Here is a 21221-nt window from a genome sequence, read left to right as displayed (position 1 = left end):
TGTCATGTGCCTTTTACTGAGGAGTAGCTTCTGTCTGGCCACTCTACCATAAAGGCCTGATTGGTGGAGTGCTGCAGAGATGGGAGAACTTTCCAGAAGGACAACCATCTCCACAGAGGAATTCTGGAGCTGTTTCATTGAACATCGGGTTCTTGGTCACCTCCCTGACCAAGGCCCTTCTCCCCCGATTGCTTAGTTTGGCCAGGCAGCCAGCTCTAGGAAGAGTCTTGGTGGTTCCAAACTTCTTCTATTTAAGAATGATGGGAGGCCACTCTGTTTTTGGGGACCTTCAATGATGCAGAAAAACATTTTGGTACTCTTCCCCAGATCTGTGCCTCAACACAATCCTATCTCGGAGCTCTACGGACAATTCCTTCGACCCCGTGACTTGGTTTATGCTCTGACATGCACTGTCAACTGTGGGACCTTATATAGACAGGTGTATGCTTTTCCAAATCATGTCCAATCAGTTGAATTTACCACAGATGGACTTCAATCAAGTTGTAGAATAATCTCAAGGATGATCAATGGAAACAGGATGCATCTGAGCTCAATTTCAAGCCTCATAGCAAAGGGTCTGAATACTTATGTAAATAAGGTATCAGTTTGTTTGTTTTTTAAATATAAATTTGCAAACTTTTTGAAAAACCTGTTTTCGCTTTGTCATTATGGGTTATTGTGTGTCGATTTGATGAGGATTTGTATTTTTTTTAAAATCCATTTTAGAATAAGGCTGTAACGTAACAAAATGTGGAGAAAGTGAAGGGGTCTGAATACTTTCCAAATGCACTGTACATGTTTGTGTCAGTTATCATACCAGATATCATATAATCAAGTTAAAGAATTGATATGGCAATTTGCTGACAGGTTTCATTGTAGCCAAGAGATTTGTTAAAAAAAAATGTTTTTAAAGATTCATAATAAAGAGGTTCAGAGATATTTGATGTAAGTCACAGTAAAACAAGAGGGATAATACAAAAAGGAAATAGTCTCCCATTAGAACCATCCCAATAAATTTCAATATACTTGGCTGTATGCAAGATGGAGAAGACAGAAGTTCCTCTGTTACATACACATTTAATTTGAGGCTGGGATGAGAGTAGAAATCTGCTTTGAAAAGGCTATACAAAGGGTGCGTCTGAAATGCCATCCTATTCCCTATATACTGTATTGCACTACTTTAGTTACCCTATTCCCTATGTACTCTACTCATTTTGACCAGAGTCCTAGTCAAAATAAGGGATTCTGTTTAAAAGTAGTGGACTACATAGGGAATAGGGTGACAGAAGTAGTGCAATATATGGACTAAAGTGACCCTTTGGAAGCTCTGTCCTGAGGAAACCATCAGGATGTTGTCATTGCTGCTGTCAGGCCAATGGGGTGCAAGAGTGGTTTACAAGAGACTAGCCCAGTGAAGCTCCTAATGAAAGACGAGCCACATGGCACTGTTCAAAACAAAACAGCCTATTGAGGGTACAAAACACTGGACGCTCTGCAAAATATAAAACTCTCCAAATATTTGTAAGGGTCCAAGTATTCAACCATGAGGTACCCCCCTCCCCCCGTCATATTGTCTTTATAAACATAACCAGAAAAGAGAACAGAGATTTAGAAAACAAGTGAAAGGAAAGTGATACTAAGCACACCAAATTATATATATTTGTGTTCTATCTTTTCATATCCCCATTCATATCCCTCTGTGGTCAGTTGTTACACCAGTATTTAGTCTCCATGTCCCTCAGGTGGATAAAAGGCCTGAGGACGACACACTTTCCTTCAAAAGAGTCCTGCTAAATGGAAACGATCGGTCTGGCAATGGCCCGGGAGGAAAAAACCCACTGATGATATTCATTCAAATACTACCAAGGAAACATATTTTTGCATTTAAGTCCTCATTTTAGAACGGCTGATCCACGGGAGCCAGAGGAAGGGGTGTTGGGTTAAGGAGAGGAGAGGGGCAAAGAAAGAGTACCTGTCTCTGCTTGATGTCTACAGTAGGACGTCGACTGTGTTTGATTGTCAGGCTTTGCCGCCATTTTGCTGGGTTCCTCCTCCTCTCCCTTTGTTGTTCTTCGTAAGCTCATTCTCCTTTGTTATTTGCTACATCTCAAAAGAGGCGCACTTCTATTTCCTAATCTATATTGGAGGTTCAAAGTTCAAGTATGGGGGATTTAAGGTATAGGGACATTGCTGGGTTGGAAAAGCACCACAGAGGAGTCTGTCCACCACCTAAAGAGACCGCTTTGATAACCTTTGCTCCACATCCAACATCCCATTAGTCTAGCCAGGCAAGACATTACGATGGTGTTGCAGCACAAGAGGTCAACCTCACTGACCTCAAGATGACACCAGTTCTATTGACCCAAAACACGTCGGGACACTTCGTCTACTCACCGTTGGAGAACAACCCTGGGATGTCCTGTATTTATTTCATCTGAGATCCAAAAATGGGATCTGTGATCCAAAAATGGTGAGCTCACATTGGTTAGATATGGAATCAAATCAACCACAGTGTGCGATGTTGGTGCAGAATTAAGATTCGAGGGCAGGGACGACCTACAATTCTCTGTATGTAATTTGACCTGCAGCTAAGCCTTACAGTAAGAAGATCTGTGAAAAGTGTAGGAGAAAATCTCTGGGCATCTAAGGTGTCAGGGTCTAACATACAGTGTTGAAAGATTAACCAAAATCTAAATGACCGACATCGGTTCAATGATTAGAATTCTATTTAGTCGCTAGAGATAAATCAGATCAAGCACAAACTGCGTGGTATAGTAGGGAGATGTAGTTTCCAACAGGCCAATATTCAACAGTGCAGAAAACGTGGTAATGAACTACAATTACCATAATCCATTGTATGCCTACTTATCTGGTCTGTGTGGTGTTATCGAGAGGAAGAAACTACCAAAATAGTGATTTTGTCAGAGAGCATAGGCAGCAGCTCTATAGAGATGAGATGACTTTGAATTAAATAAAGTCGTCAAATAGGCCTAAAACAACTAATATACACAGCAACTGAAATGTTTTATTAAAGTAATGTGAATAAATTATGGTTCATAAGTGATACACAGTAATGGGTAGCCACTACCGTCATTGGACTTGTATTAATTGTTTTATTCTCTGCTGTTACAGCATTTAATGTTAAAAAAAATCTAAATCATGAACAATGATTATTTTTCAATTCCTTGACTGAATAATTATTCTTCACAATGACTGTGTGCATTTTCGGCAGTTCTTACTTTCGCAACTAGATAGCGATTGGCTGATTTCTAGGGGTCTTTTGTTTGCCAGTTAGCTAGCAGTTCTCAGCTATTAGCAGCCAAAGGCTTGCAGTTTCTCTTACTGTCGGTAACAACTGATTGCCATCCTTTTTGAGAGTCATTACAGAATTATTTAATGTAATAGATCAAACATTAAGCCTTGTTAACAATTCATAGTAATTCATGGTAACATTGTAAAAAATTGATTTAGACCCAGGGTATATTTGAAACAGGCGTTTATTTGCTGAAATGTGTGCCTCTGCACAGTTATTAAAAGGGACAGGCGGCTATTTGAGACGGTTTCATTTAAGTTTTATGGTACTCTGGCCTGCTTTCACAATGATATTAAGATGACCGTATGAAAAACAGAGGCTATTTTGCTTGTACCATTAGGTTGCGAGACTCATTTTTCTTTCATACAGCAACAAATGTTCAGCTAATGTTATGCAACCACTGCTAGACATGTCTTAACCTTGTTTAACTTTCACTAGGGTTTTCCTCATTCTTTGGTTTGGGACTGTGAAGTTCACCATTTTCCCAATCGAAGATATGAATGATAATTCAGGAATATAAAAGACCAAGGACTTAACACCAACACATTTTAGGGGAGATCCATCGGCTGGTCAGAAAAATGGCTAGCTGACGTCTGACATTTTTAAACACTATGGCAGGTGGGAGATCGAATTCGCGTTTTATAACATTGTTGCCGAGGTCGGAGTGGCAAACAGCAAGGTTCATACAAATCTGTTGCAAACTAAATGCTAGCTAAAAGCAAGAATAAATCATGTGTTTTAATCAAAACATACACTCTTAGATTAAAAAAAGGGGTCCTATGTACAACCTTATGGTCTATTCAAATTTTAACTGCCATTCTGATTCAAAAACCAACTGCCATTCCAGCAGGACTGTGGTTAAACTTGCAAATAGCCTACCAATAAGCATGTTATTTTTCCATTTATTAAGATAAGTAAACTTTATTATTTCATTCAAATATGACACCAGTCATATGATAAACTAGCTATGCTAGATAAAGTTGTATTAGAATTTGAGCACCATTTGTTATCTAGCTAGCTAGACAAGAAATTAGCCTAGTTTAATTAGACACTTTACAAGCTAGTTAGCTCAGTTATTAGCTCAGTTATTAGTAACTCTTACAAAAAAACCATTACTTTTTATTATTGAATATGCCAAATAGAGCTATAGACCCAGCCTGACATTGGCTATTAGATAATTGTTACTTTTATTTCAGTATTTCACTGTAGTCAGATGAGGGGACTGTTTCATGAAGCCATTAGAAGACTGTTGCTGACCTCTAAAGAATGCAAGTGATGGGCAGTGGGCTGACAGAGGAGGTATGCATCTAAATTATTCCTCATTATTTATAAGTCTTGGTGATTCAATAGCCTAGTTAATCATTACATGACTTTTAACACACTATCTGTTTTACTCAGTCTGGCAGTAACCCAATTATCAGAGGATCTCTTTCGGCTGCTGCTGACAACTCTATGTACGTTGTTCTTCTACAATTTTGTCTTCATTTTGGCAGATCAACTCATGCTTATTTCTGAAGATTAACTCAGGTTTTTGGTCCTTTTTTTTCTTATTTTCAGGAACCAGCCTAGAAAACAACCCTTACTGTACTGTTCCATACAGAAGTCAGCTAGAGTTGGTACCAATATTGACGTGGCCCATCAGTCAAACAAACAGATGCCTCCTTGGCCACCAGTGCATATTTCCAAACTATGTTTGTATATAATGACAGTAAAATCTCAAAACTATGCTGGTATTCTTTTCTCCATTATTTATTGTTTATTCAATTATATTGTTAGCTAAAAATATGACAATTTATTAGCATTAACCATAATTCATAAATGGCACCATACAGGGTTCTATATGGAACCAATTTTGTTTCAGTGAAGAAGAACCCTTGGAGTTCTGATCAAAGAACCCTATAAAAGGGTTCCATATTTGAAACAAGTGATAGAACCCTTTTTGGTTCTATCAGAACCCTTTTTTTCTAAGAGTGTGAGTTTAGATGCAGGACTGTGACTGAAATTCTGTAGATTGAAAGAGTTGACAGCAGTGAGGTCTTTTCTTTACAATGCCTGTCAATTAATTCGGTCCATTACCACTGTCGTTGCTCCTGTTGGCTTTTCTGGTTCAAGGATGTTGGTAGATCAAATTACACGGGGAGAAGAGAAGAAATGGTGCAGATAATCCACACTTCCTTTTCCAAGACGATGATCAGAAAGGGGTTGCTATTCCGAAGGGTTTCAAGGGATGATAATTATGGGGTAATAAATGCTATTTCTACCCTGTTTCCATAGAAACACCTTATTTACACGTCTTTTTCTTTTGTATTTCCTGGGACCAGAGCTCATGTACAAAAAGGGGGAAGTTGAAAATCTGTCAGAAAAAAAGATGGTCTTCAAAATTACTGTCGCTGTACAAAATTCTTGTTTGTGTTTTTTTCTTCCTTTTTTTGTCTTCTTTTATTAGATATCTCAGAAGTAGCACCCACTTGTATAAATGCACTTCTTAAATGGTTATTTTTAAAGCTGGAAATGACTAATTTTCCATTCTGAATAAAAATGTAGATTTTCATAGAATATGCCTGCTGCAAGCATCATCATTAACTTCATTACCTTTGTTATGGTAATATTATGTGAGAATTAATTAATACACTATATCAATTTTTTTTCCCCCAGAGTTTTATAAAGCTGATCATATTCCTTTTTGTAATTTCTCTTCAAATTGTTTCTCTTTTTGAATATCTTCCATTTCAGTTCAATTTTACAGACAGCTCCACTCTGAGATCAGTTGTTAGACCTGAAGAGCTATGGTCTTTGGGGGCGAATGAGCAGAGGAGATGAAGAGGAGGGTCTGAAACTGTTGGGGGGTGCTCAGTGGAACCGTTGGACTCCGTATCGTGGATCCTTGGTCTCCCGGATTTCAATCTGTGAAAAAAAAAAGAAAAGATAAAAAGGTAAGGCAACACATGGGGGCAAGAGACAATGGGAGAAGAACAAGGAAGTAGCATGGACGGATCTGGTCTGGAATAAGGGGAGTGACACAAAGGTTCACACAATGGGTTCAGGATCATTCATGCCCGATTTTATTCTTGAGTCAGGAATTCACTACCCACTGCTGCCCCACCGGCCACCCCCCTGCTTGTGTTGTGTGCTCAGTTATTAGTATTACTGTCCATCCCAGCGCCATGCTGAAACAAGCAATAACAAAAGGTGCTGGGGCGGACAGTATCACTAATAACCGAGCACACAACCAAAGCAGGGGGGTGGCCACGAGTAGCGGATTCTTGCTTTAACAGAAAACAAATTACTTGATTCCTCTAGTGGCTATTATCATAATTTTGTATAATCCTGTGAAATTATTTTCATTTTATCCAACGGATATGGTATGTCATTGTGGATGAGAAAGGAGCAACACAAGGGGCATGAAACATGAGTCACTGTCAGTAACCGAGGTGTGGAATATGAAAGAAACAAAAAAGCATACAAATGCAGTAGTGTTTAAAGGTCACAGATGACATTCTCTCTGACATTTCAGACCAAATCCATAAAAACAACATTTCATTATGTTTTTGTATGGGACCATCTTGTATATAACTTTTCATTATGTTTGATATATATATTGAATGGGACTCAGCGTTGCGACAGTGATAACCACAGTAACTGCGCTACAGCACATAACAAAACTTGGATGTGCCTCAGAATGTACATCTGCTCTCCTTGTTTACATGTTATTATTGTCTTTTCGCCTGGTTTTAAAAATAGTGTTTGCATAAAGACAATGTGCATGTGCTTGACTTGTTTTGTCCTTGACGCTTTGCAAAATACACAGAAATCCAGCTGACGTTTTCAAGCACAATGGCCATTAACGTTCCGTACAAAACGGCTACGTTGCCTAACGAGGACTTTCAAAGTAACGAGTCAAACCACATAGCGTGTCACATCCTGCTCTATCCCCACATCATTAGTCCGCTTGGACCTGAGACTACATTAACTTCCTGTTTGCGACTCAGCGTGCCTGGCGAGGATAATAATAGCTGTTGCACTTTGCCAGGATGACTCATCCTCCACGCAAGCCAATTTAATGAAAATCAGATTACGCCAAAAATGAATCAATCAGGGGCGGGGGCTGTGGATGAATAGGTGGATGGAGTAGAAAAGGGATTACAGTGTTATTAATCTGTTTAAGAGCCCCGCTCTACCTCCGCCACCCAAGCAGGTGTCACATTTGGTTGGGGGCCAGGATGGCCTCGGCGCAGACTGAATTAAGTCATCGCATTCCTCCCCCACTTTGGAAACATACCAGGGAGTGCTAAGGCTCCACCTGGAACACTACATTACACCTCACCCCCAACTCCAGCTGCCCTCCTCTCTACACATAGGTTGGTCTGCTTGCCCGGAGCATGAGTTCTTCCCCCCCAATTTATGGGGCAATCTCTAAGTGCCTTCCAAAGACAGGCTTTGTGAGCTCATTAATTACAATAGTTTGGGACATGTCGGCCATTTTGTTTTGAGTTGGTGTCTGACCTGTGCTCTATGAAAAACTATATTGATGAATTATTGTATGATCAAAAATGCTGATTCACTGAGAAAAGTATCAACTTGTCTGTAGCAGGTTAGAGAAAATATCTAGAGAACAATGTCAAGATGTCTGATGTGGTCATGAAAAAAATGGCATCACCTGTCTCTATCAAGAAGAGAATATGAACATAGTGATATCTAGATGTCTATTTTGCTGACTTATTTTTGACAAGCTAATTGATGCCTTTAATATGGGAGCATCACGCACGGGAAATATGAGGAGAGTTTGAGGGAAGGAGTGCACAAATCACCAGTACTACTTATTACAAACGGAAGCAGTCACATCAAGACATCCAAAACAGCTACAAACAGGTTCCATGTGAATGCTAGGGTAAGTCACATGCACATTGGTTGATTGACAAGGTCATATTCCCCCGTGATTGAGTGGGAGAAGCTGATTGGTCTTACTCCGTCCATCCTGAGGGTGGAGCCAAGGTGGAGATGCTAGAGGGGAGGAACGTAGCGTTATCCCTGTGCATCATCATGACAACAATAGGTACTGCTATTGTCTACCACACCCAATTACTTATGTCACATCACTAGCATTTATAGCACTAAATAAACAAAGAAAATGTACATATTTTTTGGAAATTATTATAGCAAAGAGGTTCAGAATCTAATAAAAAAAACACAGAAACATAGCCAACCAGTGCCTAATTGACCTTATTTAGATTTTATTGGATGATTCATTGGGAAAACCTAGCCTACCTCTGTAGACTCGAAATGATCATTTCGATTTTTTTTACTGCAGCCAGAGTGAAAATTAACCTATAGGTGTGCAGTCCGGCATCCATATTGGGAAGTCATCAGTTCTCAGACAAAACTGATGACTTCTTAATATGGATACCGTACTAGTGACCAAAATTCTGGATATTGCATTAAAAATGACCTCCGGAGTGTCTTTGTAGAGCAGTGTCATCAGCTTACTACTGTATATTAAATACCAGCCCTCCGGCTCGATCCATATTGTATGCTGACTCTCATTACTTTCGCCACCTGACGAGCACAGTTGTCTCCTATGTGCAAATAAAAAGGCCTCAGGGTTCAATTTGGACCATTTCTATTGATTGAAGCTATAAATCAGCGTTTTCAAGGTAGACACTCAATCTACTGTGGACAAGGAGTTCATTTCTGCACTCCTCTAATAGACGTCTCTACTTTGAGGTTATTATCTCTCCTTCCCTCCTCCTTAACCAAGAATGAGCCTTTTTCCAGAACAAGTGAACAGTCACTAAAAATGCTGAAAACGGTTCTTAAAATACCCCTGACATTAAATATTCACATATTCGAGGTACGATTCCTTTTCATTGCGAGACATTTAAGACATAAGCAGAATTTTTTCCCCCCAGCACATTAAAAGTTATTGCGCCGGCTTATTTTCTGTGGAATAGAAAGAGGTGGACATGTTTCTCCCCTTAAGCGTCACTACTAGTACTTTTAACAATTCATTTTTCATGGGCCACAGTGCTGGTGCTCACAGCTCACATCATATTTGTGTTTGTGAGAAAAAAAAAATGTTTTTTTTTTTTTTTTTTAAAGACCGCTCCACTCGTAATTAGGCTAGCATTTTCCTCTGCTCCCTTTCTCTCCCCCTCTTTCTCTTTTTCTTCCCAGATCTGAATCAGAGTGGCTACACACTAGCCCCAGGTCCTGTAGCTTCTCCTGCAGACAGAGGCTCAGTGATATGAGTTACTCGACTTGACGGCTCCTCTCCACTCGCGGTATGCCTCGCTCCTGTGGGAGTGCATTCTGCCCCAGGATATTCTAATACAACATGCTACCACCTTTGTTTCCACTAACCTCTCCCCCCTCTCTCCACTACCCTGTCCCCTCCAGCGGGGATGAGAGAGGCTTGAAATCACTGTGGAATATCACTTAGCGAGGCATGCGCATGTGACCATCTCACAGGAACGAGTGGAATGCTGAGGGGTAAGACAACCGACATAATACCAGGTTGCGTTAGCAGAGGCAGTAACACAAACACCCAGGCTGAAGCAGGGGGGGGGTGGTTCAACTCAACTCGCAAACCCACCTGGACAGCAGAGGTCACTGTAAACACCAGAGGCTGATGGGAGAAACATTGTAATGGCTGGAATGGAACGATATCATACACATCAAGCCTATGGAAACCACGTTTGACTCCCTTCCATTCATTACGAGTCCTCCTATAGCTCCTCCCACTGGAACAAACTAGTGGTGCGCGGATCAGCTTTTTGTTCACTTGCACCCACCTGCAATTGCTAATAACCCATCCGCAATCACTTTATATGCGAAGGGAAATCTGAGACAATGCGCTGTAGGATACAGTCAGACGGCAGAACAATTTTTTGACAGGGGGTGCAGGATTTTTTGTTGTTGCCTGATTTAGATATGTTTCTGCTTAGAATTTCCAACACTTTGGTCAGCTATTTTCAGGTCAACTTGTCTATAACTAGATACATGCAGCTTCTCTTCTGACATTATACAGTTGAAGTCAGAAGTTTACATACACCTTAGCCAAATACATTTAAATTAAGTTTTTCACAATTCCTGACACTTAATCCTAGTAAAAAATTCCCTGTCTTAGGTCAGTTTGGCTCACCACCTTATTTTAAGCATGTCAAATGACAGAATAACAGCAGAGAGAATGATTTATTACAGCTTATTTATTTATTTAATCACATTCCCAGTGGGTCAGAAGTTTACATACTCAATTAGTATTTGGTAGCATTGCCTTTAAATTGTTTAACTTAGGTCAAACGTTTCGAGTAGCCTTCCACAAGCTTCCCACAATAAATTGGCTGAATCTTGGCCCATTTCCCCATGACAGAGCTGGTGTAACGGAGTCAGGTTTGTAGGCCTCCTTGCTCGCACATGCTTTTTTCATTTTTTTCACATATTTTCTATAGGATTGAGGTAAGGGCTTTGTGATGGCCACTCCAATACCTTGACTTTGTTGTCCTTAAGCCATTTTGCCACAACTAAGGAAGTATGCTTAGGGTCATTGTCCATTGGAAGACCCATTTGCGACCAAGCTTTAACTTCCTGACTGATGTCTTGAGATGTTGCTTCAACACATCTATTTTGTGAAGTGCACCAGTCCACCCTGCAGGAAGGCACCCCCACAACATGATGCTGCCACCCCCGTGCTTCACGGTTGGGATGGTATTCTTCGGCTTGCAAGCCTCCTCCTTTTTCCTCCAAACATAAAGATGGTCATTATGGCCAAACAGTTCTATTTTTGTTTCATCAGACCAGAGGACATTCCTCAAAAAGTACGATCTTTGTCCCCATGTGCAGTTGCAAACCTTAGTCTGGCTTTTTTATGGCGGTTTTGGAGCAGTGGCTTCTTCCTTGCTGAGCGGCCTTTCAGGTTATGTCGATATAGGACTTGTTTTACTGTGGATATAGATACTTTTGTACCTGTTTCCTCCAGCATCTTCACAAGGTCCTTTGCAGTTGTTCTGGGATTGATTTGCACTTTTCACACCAAAGTACATTAATCTCTTCCTGATGGCTGCGTGGTCCCATGGTGTTTATACTTGCATACTATTGTTTGTACAGATTAATGTGGTACCTTCAGGTGTTTGGAAATTGCTCCCAAGGATGAACAAGACTTGTGGGAGGTCTACAATTTTTTTTCTGAGGTCTTGGCTGATTTCTTTTGATTTTCCTATAATGTCAAGCAAAGAGGCACCGAGTTTGAAGGTGGCATAGAAATCCATCCATAGGTACACCTCCAATTGACTCAAATTATGTCCATTAGCCTATCAGAAGCTTCTAAAGCCATGACATAATTTTCGGGAACTTTCCAAGCTGTTTAAAGGCACAGTCAACTTAGTGTATGTAAACTTCTGACCCACTGGAATTGTGATACAGTGAATTTTAAGTGAAATAATCTGCCTGTAAACAATTGTTGGAAAAATTACTTGTGTCATTCACAAAGTAGATGTTCTAACCGACTTGCCAAAACTATAGTTTGTTAACAAGAAATGTGTGGAGTGGTTGAAAAACAAGTTTTAATGACTCCAACCTAAGTGTATGTAAACTTCCAACTGCAACTGTATGTTGCCCTAGAAGACTATAAACCCTCACCAGAAAATGTCATAAATCTGACTGAATATTTTAATCTAGTTGACGTAAGTAAAGTTCTGTGATCTCTGCGTCTTTCACCAAGCAAAGACGTTTTGGGCCGGGGAGAAAAAAAGATAAAAGTGCAAAATATTCAAATGACATCAGTTTGACCGGTTCTAGGGAAATGAAATGCGCTGGAAACAACCTAACATGTTTCTGATAAGATTTCAGTTCGGCTTGGATGCATATATTGTGGTTTAAATTCTATTGGATTTTATGATGCTGATTAAGAGAACGGTATCTACACTACCGTTCAAAAGTTTGGGGTCACTTAGAAATGTCCTTGTTTTTGAAAGAAAAGCAATTTTTTTGTCCATTAAAATAACATCAAATTGATCAGAAATACAGTGTAGACATTGTTAATGTTGTGAATGACTATTGTAGCTGGAAATGGCAGTTTTTTTAATGTAATATCTAAAATAGGCGTAGAGAGGCCCATTATCAGCAACCATCACTCCTGTGTTCCAATGGCACGTTGTGTTAGCAAATCCAAGTTGATCATAAAAGGCTAACTGATCATTAGAAAACCCTTTTCCAATTATGTAAGCACAGCTGAAAACTTTTGTTCTGATTAAAGAAGCAATACAACTGGTCTCCTGTAGACTAGTTGAGTATCTGGAGTATCAGCATTTGTTGGTTCGATTACAGGCTCGAAAATTGCCAGAAACAAATAACTTTCTTCTGAAACTCGTCAGTCTATTCTCGTCGGTCTATTAGTTTTCCGCACTAATGCTAGTTAGCCAACAATAATGAAAGAAAAACCTTAATGTAGCCTTATGATATAAATGCATGCATTTTTTTTTACACATTTTCTGTTTATCAAACCCACCCGCCCGCCACCCACACAATATGACCCTAAACCTGGCCTTCCCGCAGATATAACCCAGAGAACTGTGGGTTATGAGTCAACCTGCTCCTCACTAGTACACATCACACACACGCCGGTGCACAAGCACACAACACAGATACCTTACAACCACAACACACAACAAGGCACACAAAAAAGCCATAATAACAATTGAACTTACCCTGGACACTGCAAAATCTGTGAAGACAGAAGGAGAATTGTTTTAAGTCAACCTCCTTTAGTAGGACTGATGTGAACAGGGTGAAATGGTTTTGACTGCACATGTACAGTGCCTTTGGAAAATATCCAATCAATTTATAATTACATTACAGCCTTATTCTAAAATGGATTAAAAAACAAGAATCCTCTACAATCTACACACAATACCCCATAATGACAAAGCAAAAACATGTTTGTAGAAATACCTTTTTTACATTAGTATTCAGACCATTTGCTATGAGACTCGAAATTGAGCTGATACATCCTGGTTTCCATTGATCATCCTTGAGATGTTTCTGCAACTTATTTGGAGTCCACCTGTGGTAAATTCAACTGATTGGACATTTGGAAAGGCACCTGCCTATATAAGGTCCCACAGTTGACAGTGCATGTCAGAGCAAAAACCAAGCCATGAGGTTGAAGGAATTGTCTGTAGAGCTCCGAGACAGGATTGTGTTGAGGCACAGAACTGGAGAAGGTCCCCAAAAACACAGTGGCTTCCATCATTCTTAAATAGAAGTTTGGAACCACCAAGTCCGGCCAAACTGAGCGATCGGGAGAAAAGGGCCTTGATCTGGGAGGTGACCAAGAACCTGATGGTCCCTCTGACAGCGCTCTAGAGTTCATCTGTGGGGATGGGAGAACCTTCCAGAAGGACAACCATCTCTGCAGCTCTCCACCAATCAGGCCTTTATGGTAGAGTGGCCAGACAGAAGCCTCTCAGTAAAAGGCACATGACAGCCCGCTTGGAGTTTGCCAAAAGGCACTTAAAGACAAGATTCTCTGGTCTGACGAAACCAAAATTGAACTCTTTGGGTTGAATACCAATTGTCATGTCTGGAAGAAACCTGGCACCATCCTTACGGAGAAGCATGGTGGTGGCAGAATCATGCTGCTACACGCTTCGGCACTCACTGGTCCCGTTCTGTGAGCTTGTGCGGCCTACCACTTCGTGGCTGAACCGTTGTTCCTCCTAGACGTTTCCACTTCACAACAGCACTTACAGTTGATCGGGGTAGCTCTAGCAAGGCAGGAATTTGACAAACTGACTTGTTGGAAAGGTGGCATCCTATGACAGTGCCACGTTGAAAGTCACTGGGCTCTTCAGTAAAGCCATTCTACTGCCAATGTTTGTCTATGGAGATTGTATGGCTGTGTGCTCAATTTTATACATCTGTCAGCAACGGTTGTGGCTGAAAAAGTATGTGGACATCACTTAAAATGAGTGCATTCGGCCATTTCAGCCAAACACTGACAGGTGTACAAAATCAAGCAAAAAAACTATGGAACTACCCAAACTCTGCATAGAGCCGGCCATCTGGCCAAACGGAGCAACGGGGCAAGAAGGACCTACAGAGTTCCTTGGCTGAGATGGGAGAACCTGCCAGAAGGACAGCAGTCTCTACAGCACTTCACCAATCTGGGTTTTATGGGAGAATGGCCAGACGGAAGCCACTCCTAAGAAAAAGGCACATGACAGCACACCTGAAGTTTGCAAAAAGGCACTTGATAGACTGAGATCATAAGGCAAAAGATTTTGTGGTCTGAAGGAGACAAAATGTAACTCTTTGGCCTGAATGCAAAGCGCTATGTCTGGAGAAAACCAGGCATATCTCATCACTTCCACCTGACAGATCCACGGACGAAGCAATCACACTGCACACTGCCCTCACCCACCTGGACAAAAGGAATGCATATGTGAGGATTCCGTTCATTGACTACAGCATGGCCTTCAATAACATATTGCCCACTAAGCTCACCACAAAGTTCCCGGGCCTAGGACTGAACTCCTCCCTATGCAATTGGATCCTGGACTTCCTGACGGGCCATCCACATGTGGTGAAGGTAGCCAACAGTACCTCCTCCACACTGATCCACAACCAGTGGAGGGGAGAACTTCTCATAATAATGGCCATAAAGGAGCTAATAGAATGGCATCAAACACCTGGAAACCATGTGTTTTTCATACCATTCCACTGATTCCAGTCATAACCACGAGCCCATTCTCTCCAATTAAGGTGCCAGCAACCTCCTTTGTCCTCAACATGGGCGCCCCAAAAGGGTGTGTCCTCAGTCCACTCCTGTTCTTCCTGTATGCCCATGACTGCATGGCCTCGCACAGTTCCAACTCCATCATCAAGTTCGCTGAAGACACGACAGTAGTAGGCCTGATTACCAATAACAATGAGACGGCCTACAGAGAGGAGGTAAGCACTCTGACGGCGTGATGCCAGGTAAACAACCTCTCCCTCAACGTCAGCAAAACAATGGAGCCGATTGTGGACTTCAGGAGAAACCATGCTTGGCATGCCCCCATCATCAATGGGGAGACAGTAAAAAAGACAGTAAAAAAGTTCCTCGGAAATGGTCAAACTACACGGACACCGTGGTGAAGAAGAACGCTAAAGAAATGTGTCCTGTCTCCGAGGGTCCTCACAGTGTTCTACAGGAACACCATCGAGAGCATACTGTCGGGCTAAATCACAGCCTGGTATGGCAACTCCGCCGCCACTGACCGCAAGGATCTACAGAGGGTGGTATGCTCAGGCAAACATACTATTGGGTGCACACTGCCTGCCTTTCAGAACACCTACAACACCGGGTGTCGCAGGAAGGCCAAGAAGATCATCAAGGACCTCAGCCACCCAAGCCATGGCTTGTTCTCCCCGTTTCCACTCATGCGCAGGCAGTTTCGGAGCTTCATGGCAAAAACTGTCAGACTAGCTAACAGTTTCTACCCCCAGACCATCAGGCTGATGAATAACCACCACTAGAAAGGAAACTGCTCCCCCTTTACCCTTCCTGCCCCCCAGACTTCCAAACTTTTACTACTGAACTTATTTAGTTGACTCAAGACATTTTAGGGTTTCATTTTTTATTAATTTGTAAAAATATTTAAAAAACGTAATTCCACTTTAACATGGGGTATTGTGTGTAGGCCAGTGACAAAAAAAACTACTTGATTTTAAATGCAGACTAACAACAAAATGTGGAAAAAGTCAAGGGGTGTGAATACTTTCTAAAAGGCACTGTAAGTCAAGGAGTATGAATACTTTGTTAAGGCACTCAGTTACAGTTTATTAGGTACACCACCCTGTTCATGAAAATGGATTGCTCCTACAGACAGTGAGTCAAGTGGCCGTAACTTGCAATATAAAGGCGGCAGATGGGCATTGAGGCATTCAGTTACTGTCCGAATCAACATTAGACTGGGCAAAGCGAGTGACCTAAACGACTTTGAGCGTGTTATGATCTTCAGTGCCAGGCACGCTGGAGTCAGTATCTCAGAAGCATCTGCCCTCGTGGGCTTTTCACGCAGGCAGTTTCTATGGTTTACCGAGAATTGTGCGACAAACAAAAAAAACGTCAGTCAACAGCAGCCCTGTGGGCGAAAACAGCTCGTTTATGAGAGAGGTCGAAGGAGAATGGCAATTATCGTGTAAACTAAAAGGTGGGCCACAAACAGACAAATAATGACGCAGTACAACAGTGGTGTACAGAACGACATCACGGAACGCACAACCAGTCAATCCTTGTCACAGATGGGCTATTGCAGCCCCTATCAGCTAAAAATAAGAAGAATCAGCTCCAGAGGGCACACAGTCACCAACACTGGACAATTGAGGAGTGGAAAAACATTGCCTGGTCCGACGAATCCCGGTTCCTGTTGCGTCATGCTGAGTCAGGATTTGGACCCATCCTGCCTGGTGGCGGTGGTGTACCACCGTCCACTCTGCAGCAACTGCATGATGCCATCATGTCAGCATGAACCAACATACCTATAGAATGTTTCCGACTTGTAGAATACGTTCCCCAAATAATTCAGGCTGTTCTGGAGGCAAGGGGGTGCCCGAACCTGTACTAGATGGGTGTACCTAATAAACTGAGTATATATTTTTTTGTCTTTCGAAATTGATCTTCTGGCCAAAAAAAGGGGACCAGCAGCCAGTTGCCCATCCCTGGATTATATATTAAATTATTTACCTGAAATTAAAAACACAATGTACATTAAATAAATATTTTCAATTATGGGATAATAATAATAATCATAGTCCACCCCTGCATTGCATTTATTAACATTTATGTTTAATATTATACAGAGCTAATACATGTTTGGTAGTCTGTATGTAGTCATTTACTAACTCACATCTTAATTTTATGTAGGCTACAGGCACAACATCACTGTTGTCTTTATACAGTTCTACTATTGCACGCGCCCAGTGTCAAATAGAGACTAGTTCAATGTGATAATATCGAAGGTTGAAAAAAAATCCCATGATATAAATGTATTAAGTATAGTGTATTTTCCTCCTATAACAGGTTAAACCAGCTGTTTATCCCCAAGGGTTGTTGAATAAGACTATTCCTCTTGGCTGGCTCAAATAAGATTTGCAGCTCCGTCGGAATTCTATCCAAATTCTGGCCTCCTGCGGTGAGAACCAGTGGGAGGTCTGGAGTGGGAAGCAGGGGAGGGAGACCCTCTGAAAAATGTGGTTGGAAATTATCCCTCGGAATCCATCAGACACGAGCACGGCTCCCAACACACAAACATGCCCACATCTGCCCTTCAATGCTCCATCGTATCTTATTCAAACAAAAAAAGTGGCCTAAAACAAATCTGATTTAGGTTTATATTTCATGTATGAATTGTTGTTATAATTGCATTCAGGGCGGGATATTTTTTATGACAGAGAAGCAGTCTTATCTCAATGAAACGAACCATGACACTGTGACTGAAGTTATTATATCTGATGAAGAATAAATAAATACAGATGGGGGAAACAGCAGAGTGGATTAAGGCAAAAACAAATAACGCCAGAGGAGTTCTGGCACAGTGCCACCAGGTTGTTGTTGTTGATGCAACACCGATCCTCAGGCAACTACAGATACTTTAACATCCCCCTCCACACACACACACCCCAGAATCTAATCTAGTGCTATCCCAGAGCCCACCCAACCCTCCATCCCCCGTCTGGCCCCCCACCCCCTCCGACCTCATTTACCCCCTTAAACCTGATGAAACAAAATGAACATCCAGATGAGGGATGGTGGAGTGAGAGGGGGGGGAAGACAATCGATAGGGGGAGAATTGAGGAGGAATGATTGGAGGAATATTAGAAAATGTATGTGAGAGAGGGAGAGGAAGGAGGGAAAGCAGGCACAGCTGCAGTGCCGGGTCGCTGGGGAGAGAGAGCAACCTCAGCCTTATCTTGCTTGAATCTGACACGTAACCATGGAAACTTCCTCAATAGAATCAGAGGGCTATGAAGGAATTGGGGGGGGGTAAAAAAAACATTTTTTTAAAAGAAGCTCAACGCGCTCTCCGTCTTTTCCTGGCTCTGATCATGCTGCAACACCCCTCATCACGACGCTAACTATATTTATGGTAAATCGTACAAATATACAGACGCACCGAATCTAGATAGCGCAGCGTTGTCTCGTTATGCAACCCTTAGACAGCACACATAGAAATATTTCATACACTGAAATGTTATAAAGGGAACAGTGGGTAGATGATTGAAAACCTGGATGATGTAATGCACACGACTGAAATGCAAGATCAAATATTTATGAACATGTGTCCCCTGAAGCTTAAATCCCCATCACCATTTTCAAGTCAAACAAGCAGGGGAACCAGCCCTGATTGTGCAAAGTACAAGAAAAACACATCCTGACCTGGTTAAGTATGGTGTAGAGTTCCCCCTGCGGTGTTCAAGTAGGTTACTTTCTAAATGTAATCTGTTACTAGTTACCTGTCCAAAAATGTCATCAGTAACATAACTTTTGGATTACCCAAACTCAATAATATAATCTGATTACATTAGATTACTTTCCCCTTTATAGGCAAAAAATTTACAAAAATGTTTGTTACCAATTGAACAACATCTATTGCAGGATAAATCAATGTTAAGAGTTTACATAGCTGGCCATAAATGGATGTAAAATTTTACTTTGTGTTGGTTATGTAAGCTTCTTCTAACCTATCACTTTCTACTACATATAATTTAACCTTTATTTAACTAGGCAAGTTAGTTAAGAACAAATTCTTATTTTCAATGACGGCCTAGGAACAGCGGCTTAACTGCCTGTTTAACTGCTTAACTGCCTGTCAGCTCGGGGATTTGAACTTGCAACCTTCCGGTTACTAGTCCAACGCTCTAACCACTAGGCTACCCTGCCGCCCCAGGGTTAATATACGCCCCAGGGTTAATCATAACTTAATATGACTCAGTTATCTTTACATTAAATACCAAAGTCTATCAGATGTTCAGTCATTCCAATTAATTTATTATCCCTTGATCTTTAAGAATAGGACTATATGGAAGTATATATTAGCCTAATTGTTTTACCTGATCATGACCCAATAATGAAGGACTTATTAACCAGACCTACTCTGTTGTTTATGATTTTGTTGTCATGGAGGACTGATTGGACTCATTGATTCAAGTTGAAAAATAAATGCGGAGCTCATGGAATGGCATGCTTTGAGCACTACTGGAAAGTGCTATTTACATGTGAAAAATGAATGTCATAGGCAGCATTTGCTATAGGCCTATTGTTGACCTTTTATGTTGGTGACACTTTGATATCTTGATTATATGCGGCTGTTTAAAGGGTGAATCCACAGTTGAGGGGTGGGCCTGGAGAAATGTAAGAACTCTCGGATTAATAGACAGAGCTATGGATGCAAGGACTGACCATCCATATCATCAAAATGATTGTTTTAACCATGTAATGAGGCTATACAGTGTTTGTTTACAAACATTGGAGAAAAAACAAGCTTATATTTTGGGCTCTCATGTGGTGTGACAGGCGAACTAAGCTCATGAGGCATTTGTAAGTTAAATTCTTCAAGAATCAATGGATATACACTGTGGCAAGAAAAAGTGTGAACCCTTTGGAATTACCTGGATTTCTGCATAAATTGGTCATCAAATTTGATCTGATCATCTAAGTCACAACAATAAACAAACAGTGCTTAAACTAATAACACACATTATTGAATTTTTCTTGTCTATATTGAATACATAATTTAAACATTCACAGTGTAGGTTGGAAAAAGTATGTGAACCCCTAGGCTAATGACCTTTCCAAAAGCTAATTGGACTCAGGAGTCAGCTAACCTGGAGTCCAATCAATGAGACGAGATTGGAGATGTTGGTTAGAGCTGCCTTGCCCTATAAAAAAAACTCACAGAATTTGAGTTTGCCTGATGTGAACCATGCCTCGAACAAAAGATATCTCAGAAGACAAATAAGATTAAGAATTGTTGACTTGTATAAAGCTGGAAAGGGCTACAAAAGTACCTCTAAAAGCCTTGATGTTCATCAGTCCAAGGTAAGACAAATTGTCTATAAATGGAGAAAGTTTAGCACTGTTGCTACTCTCCATAGGAGTGGCCGTCCTGCAAAGATGACTGCAAGAGCACAGCGCAAGAATGCTCAATGAGGTTAAGAAGAATCCTAGTGTCAACTAAAGACTTACAGAAATCTCTGGAACATGCTAACATCTCTGTTGACGAGACTACGATACGTAAAACCCTAAACAAGAATGGTGTTCATGGGAGGACACCACGGAAGAAGCCACTGCTGTCCAAAGAAAACATTGCTGCATGTCTGAAGTTTGCAAAAGGTCACCTGCATGTCCCAGGCAAAATAGCCAGGCAAAATATTCTGTGGACGGATAAAACTACAGTTGAGTTGTTTGGAAGGAACACACAACACAATGTGTGGAGGGAAAAAAAAGGCACAGCATACCAACATCAAAACCTCATCCCAACTGTAAAGTATGGTGGAGGGAGCATCATGGTTTGGGACTGCTTTGCTGCCTTAGGGCCTGGACAGCTTGCCATCTGACAGATAAATGAATTCCCAAGTTTATCAAGACATTTTGCAGGAGAATGTTAGGCTATGAAGTTAGGTGACGCAACAGGACAACAACCCGAAACACAGAAGTAAATCAACAATATAATGGCTTCAACAGAAGAAAATACACCTTCTGGAGTGGCCCAGTCAGAGTCCTGACCTCAACCCAATTGATATGCTGTGGCATGATCTCAAGAGAGCAGTTCACACCAGACATCCCAAGAATATTGCTGAACTGAAACAGTTTTGTAAAGAGGAATGGTCCAAAATTCCTCCTGAGGTTGTGCAGGTCTGATCAGCAACTACA

The 21221-nt window shown here is 41.2% G+C and overlaps 1 protein-coding gene across 2 annotated transcripts in view; it reads right to left on the bottom strand.

The window, feature by feature from the left end:
• Nucleotides 1-1557: 1557 nt before the first annotated feature.
• The window catches only part of lhfpl4a (LHFPL tetraspan subfamily member 4a), a 60787-nt gene continuing 41123 nt past the window's right edge, over nucleotides 1558-21221 (bottom strand). Inside the window, exons 3-4 of one of the 2 annotated variants that reach the window (XM_042300525.1) lie at nucleotides 13012-13028; nucleotides 1558-6217 (exon numbers count right to left, since the gene is read on the bottom strand). In XM_042300525.1, coding sequence (XP_042156459.1) covers nucleotides 6164-6217; nucleotides 13012-13028 — 71 coding nt within the window. In that variant the 3' untranslated portion in view covers nucleotides 1558-6163. The remainder of the gene's footprint in view (nucleotides 6218-13011; nucleotides 13029-21221) is intronic. The other variant, XM_042300530.1, reaches the window with a different exon arrangement.

The sequence above is a fragment of the Oncorhynchus tshawytscha genome, linkage group LG02, assembly GCF_018296145.1.
Source record: "Oncorhynchus tshawytscha isolate Ot180627B linkage group LG02, Otsh_v2.0, whole genome shotgun sequence".
Classification (NCBI taxonomy): Eukaryota; Metazoa; Chordata; class Actinopteri; order Salmoniformes; family Salmonidae; genus Oncorhynchus; species Oncorhynchus tshawytscha.
This window is presented reverse-complemented; position numbering and strand designations above follow the sequence as displayed.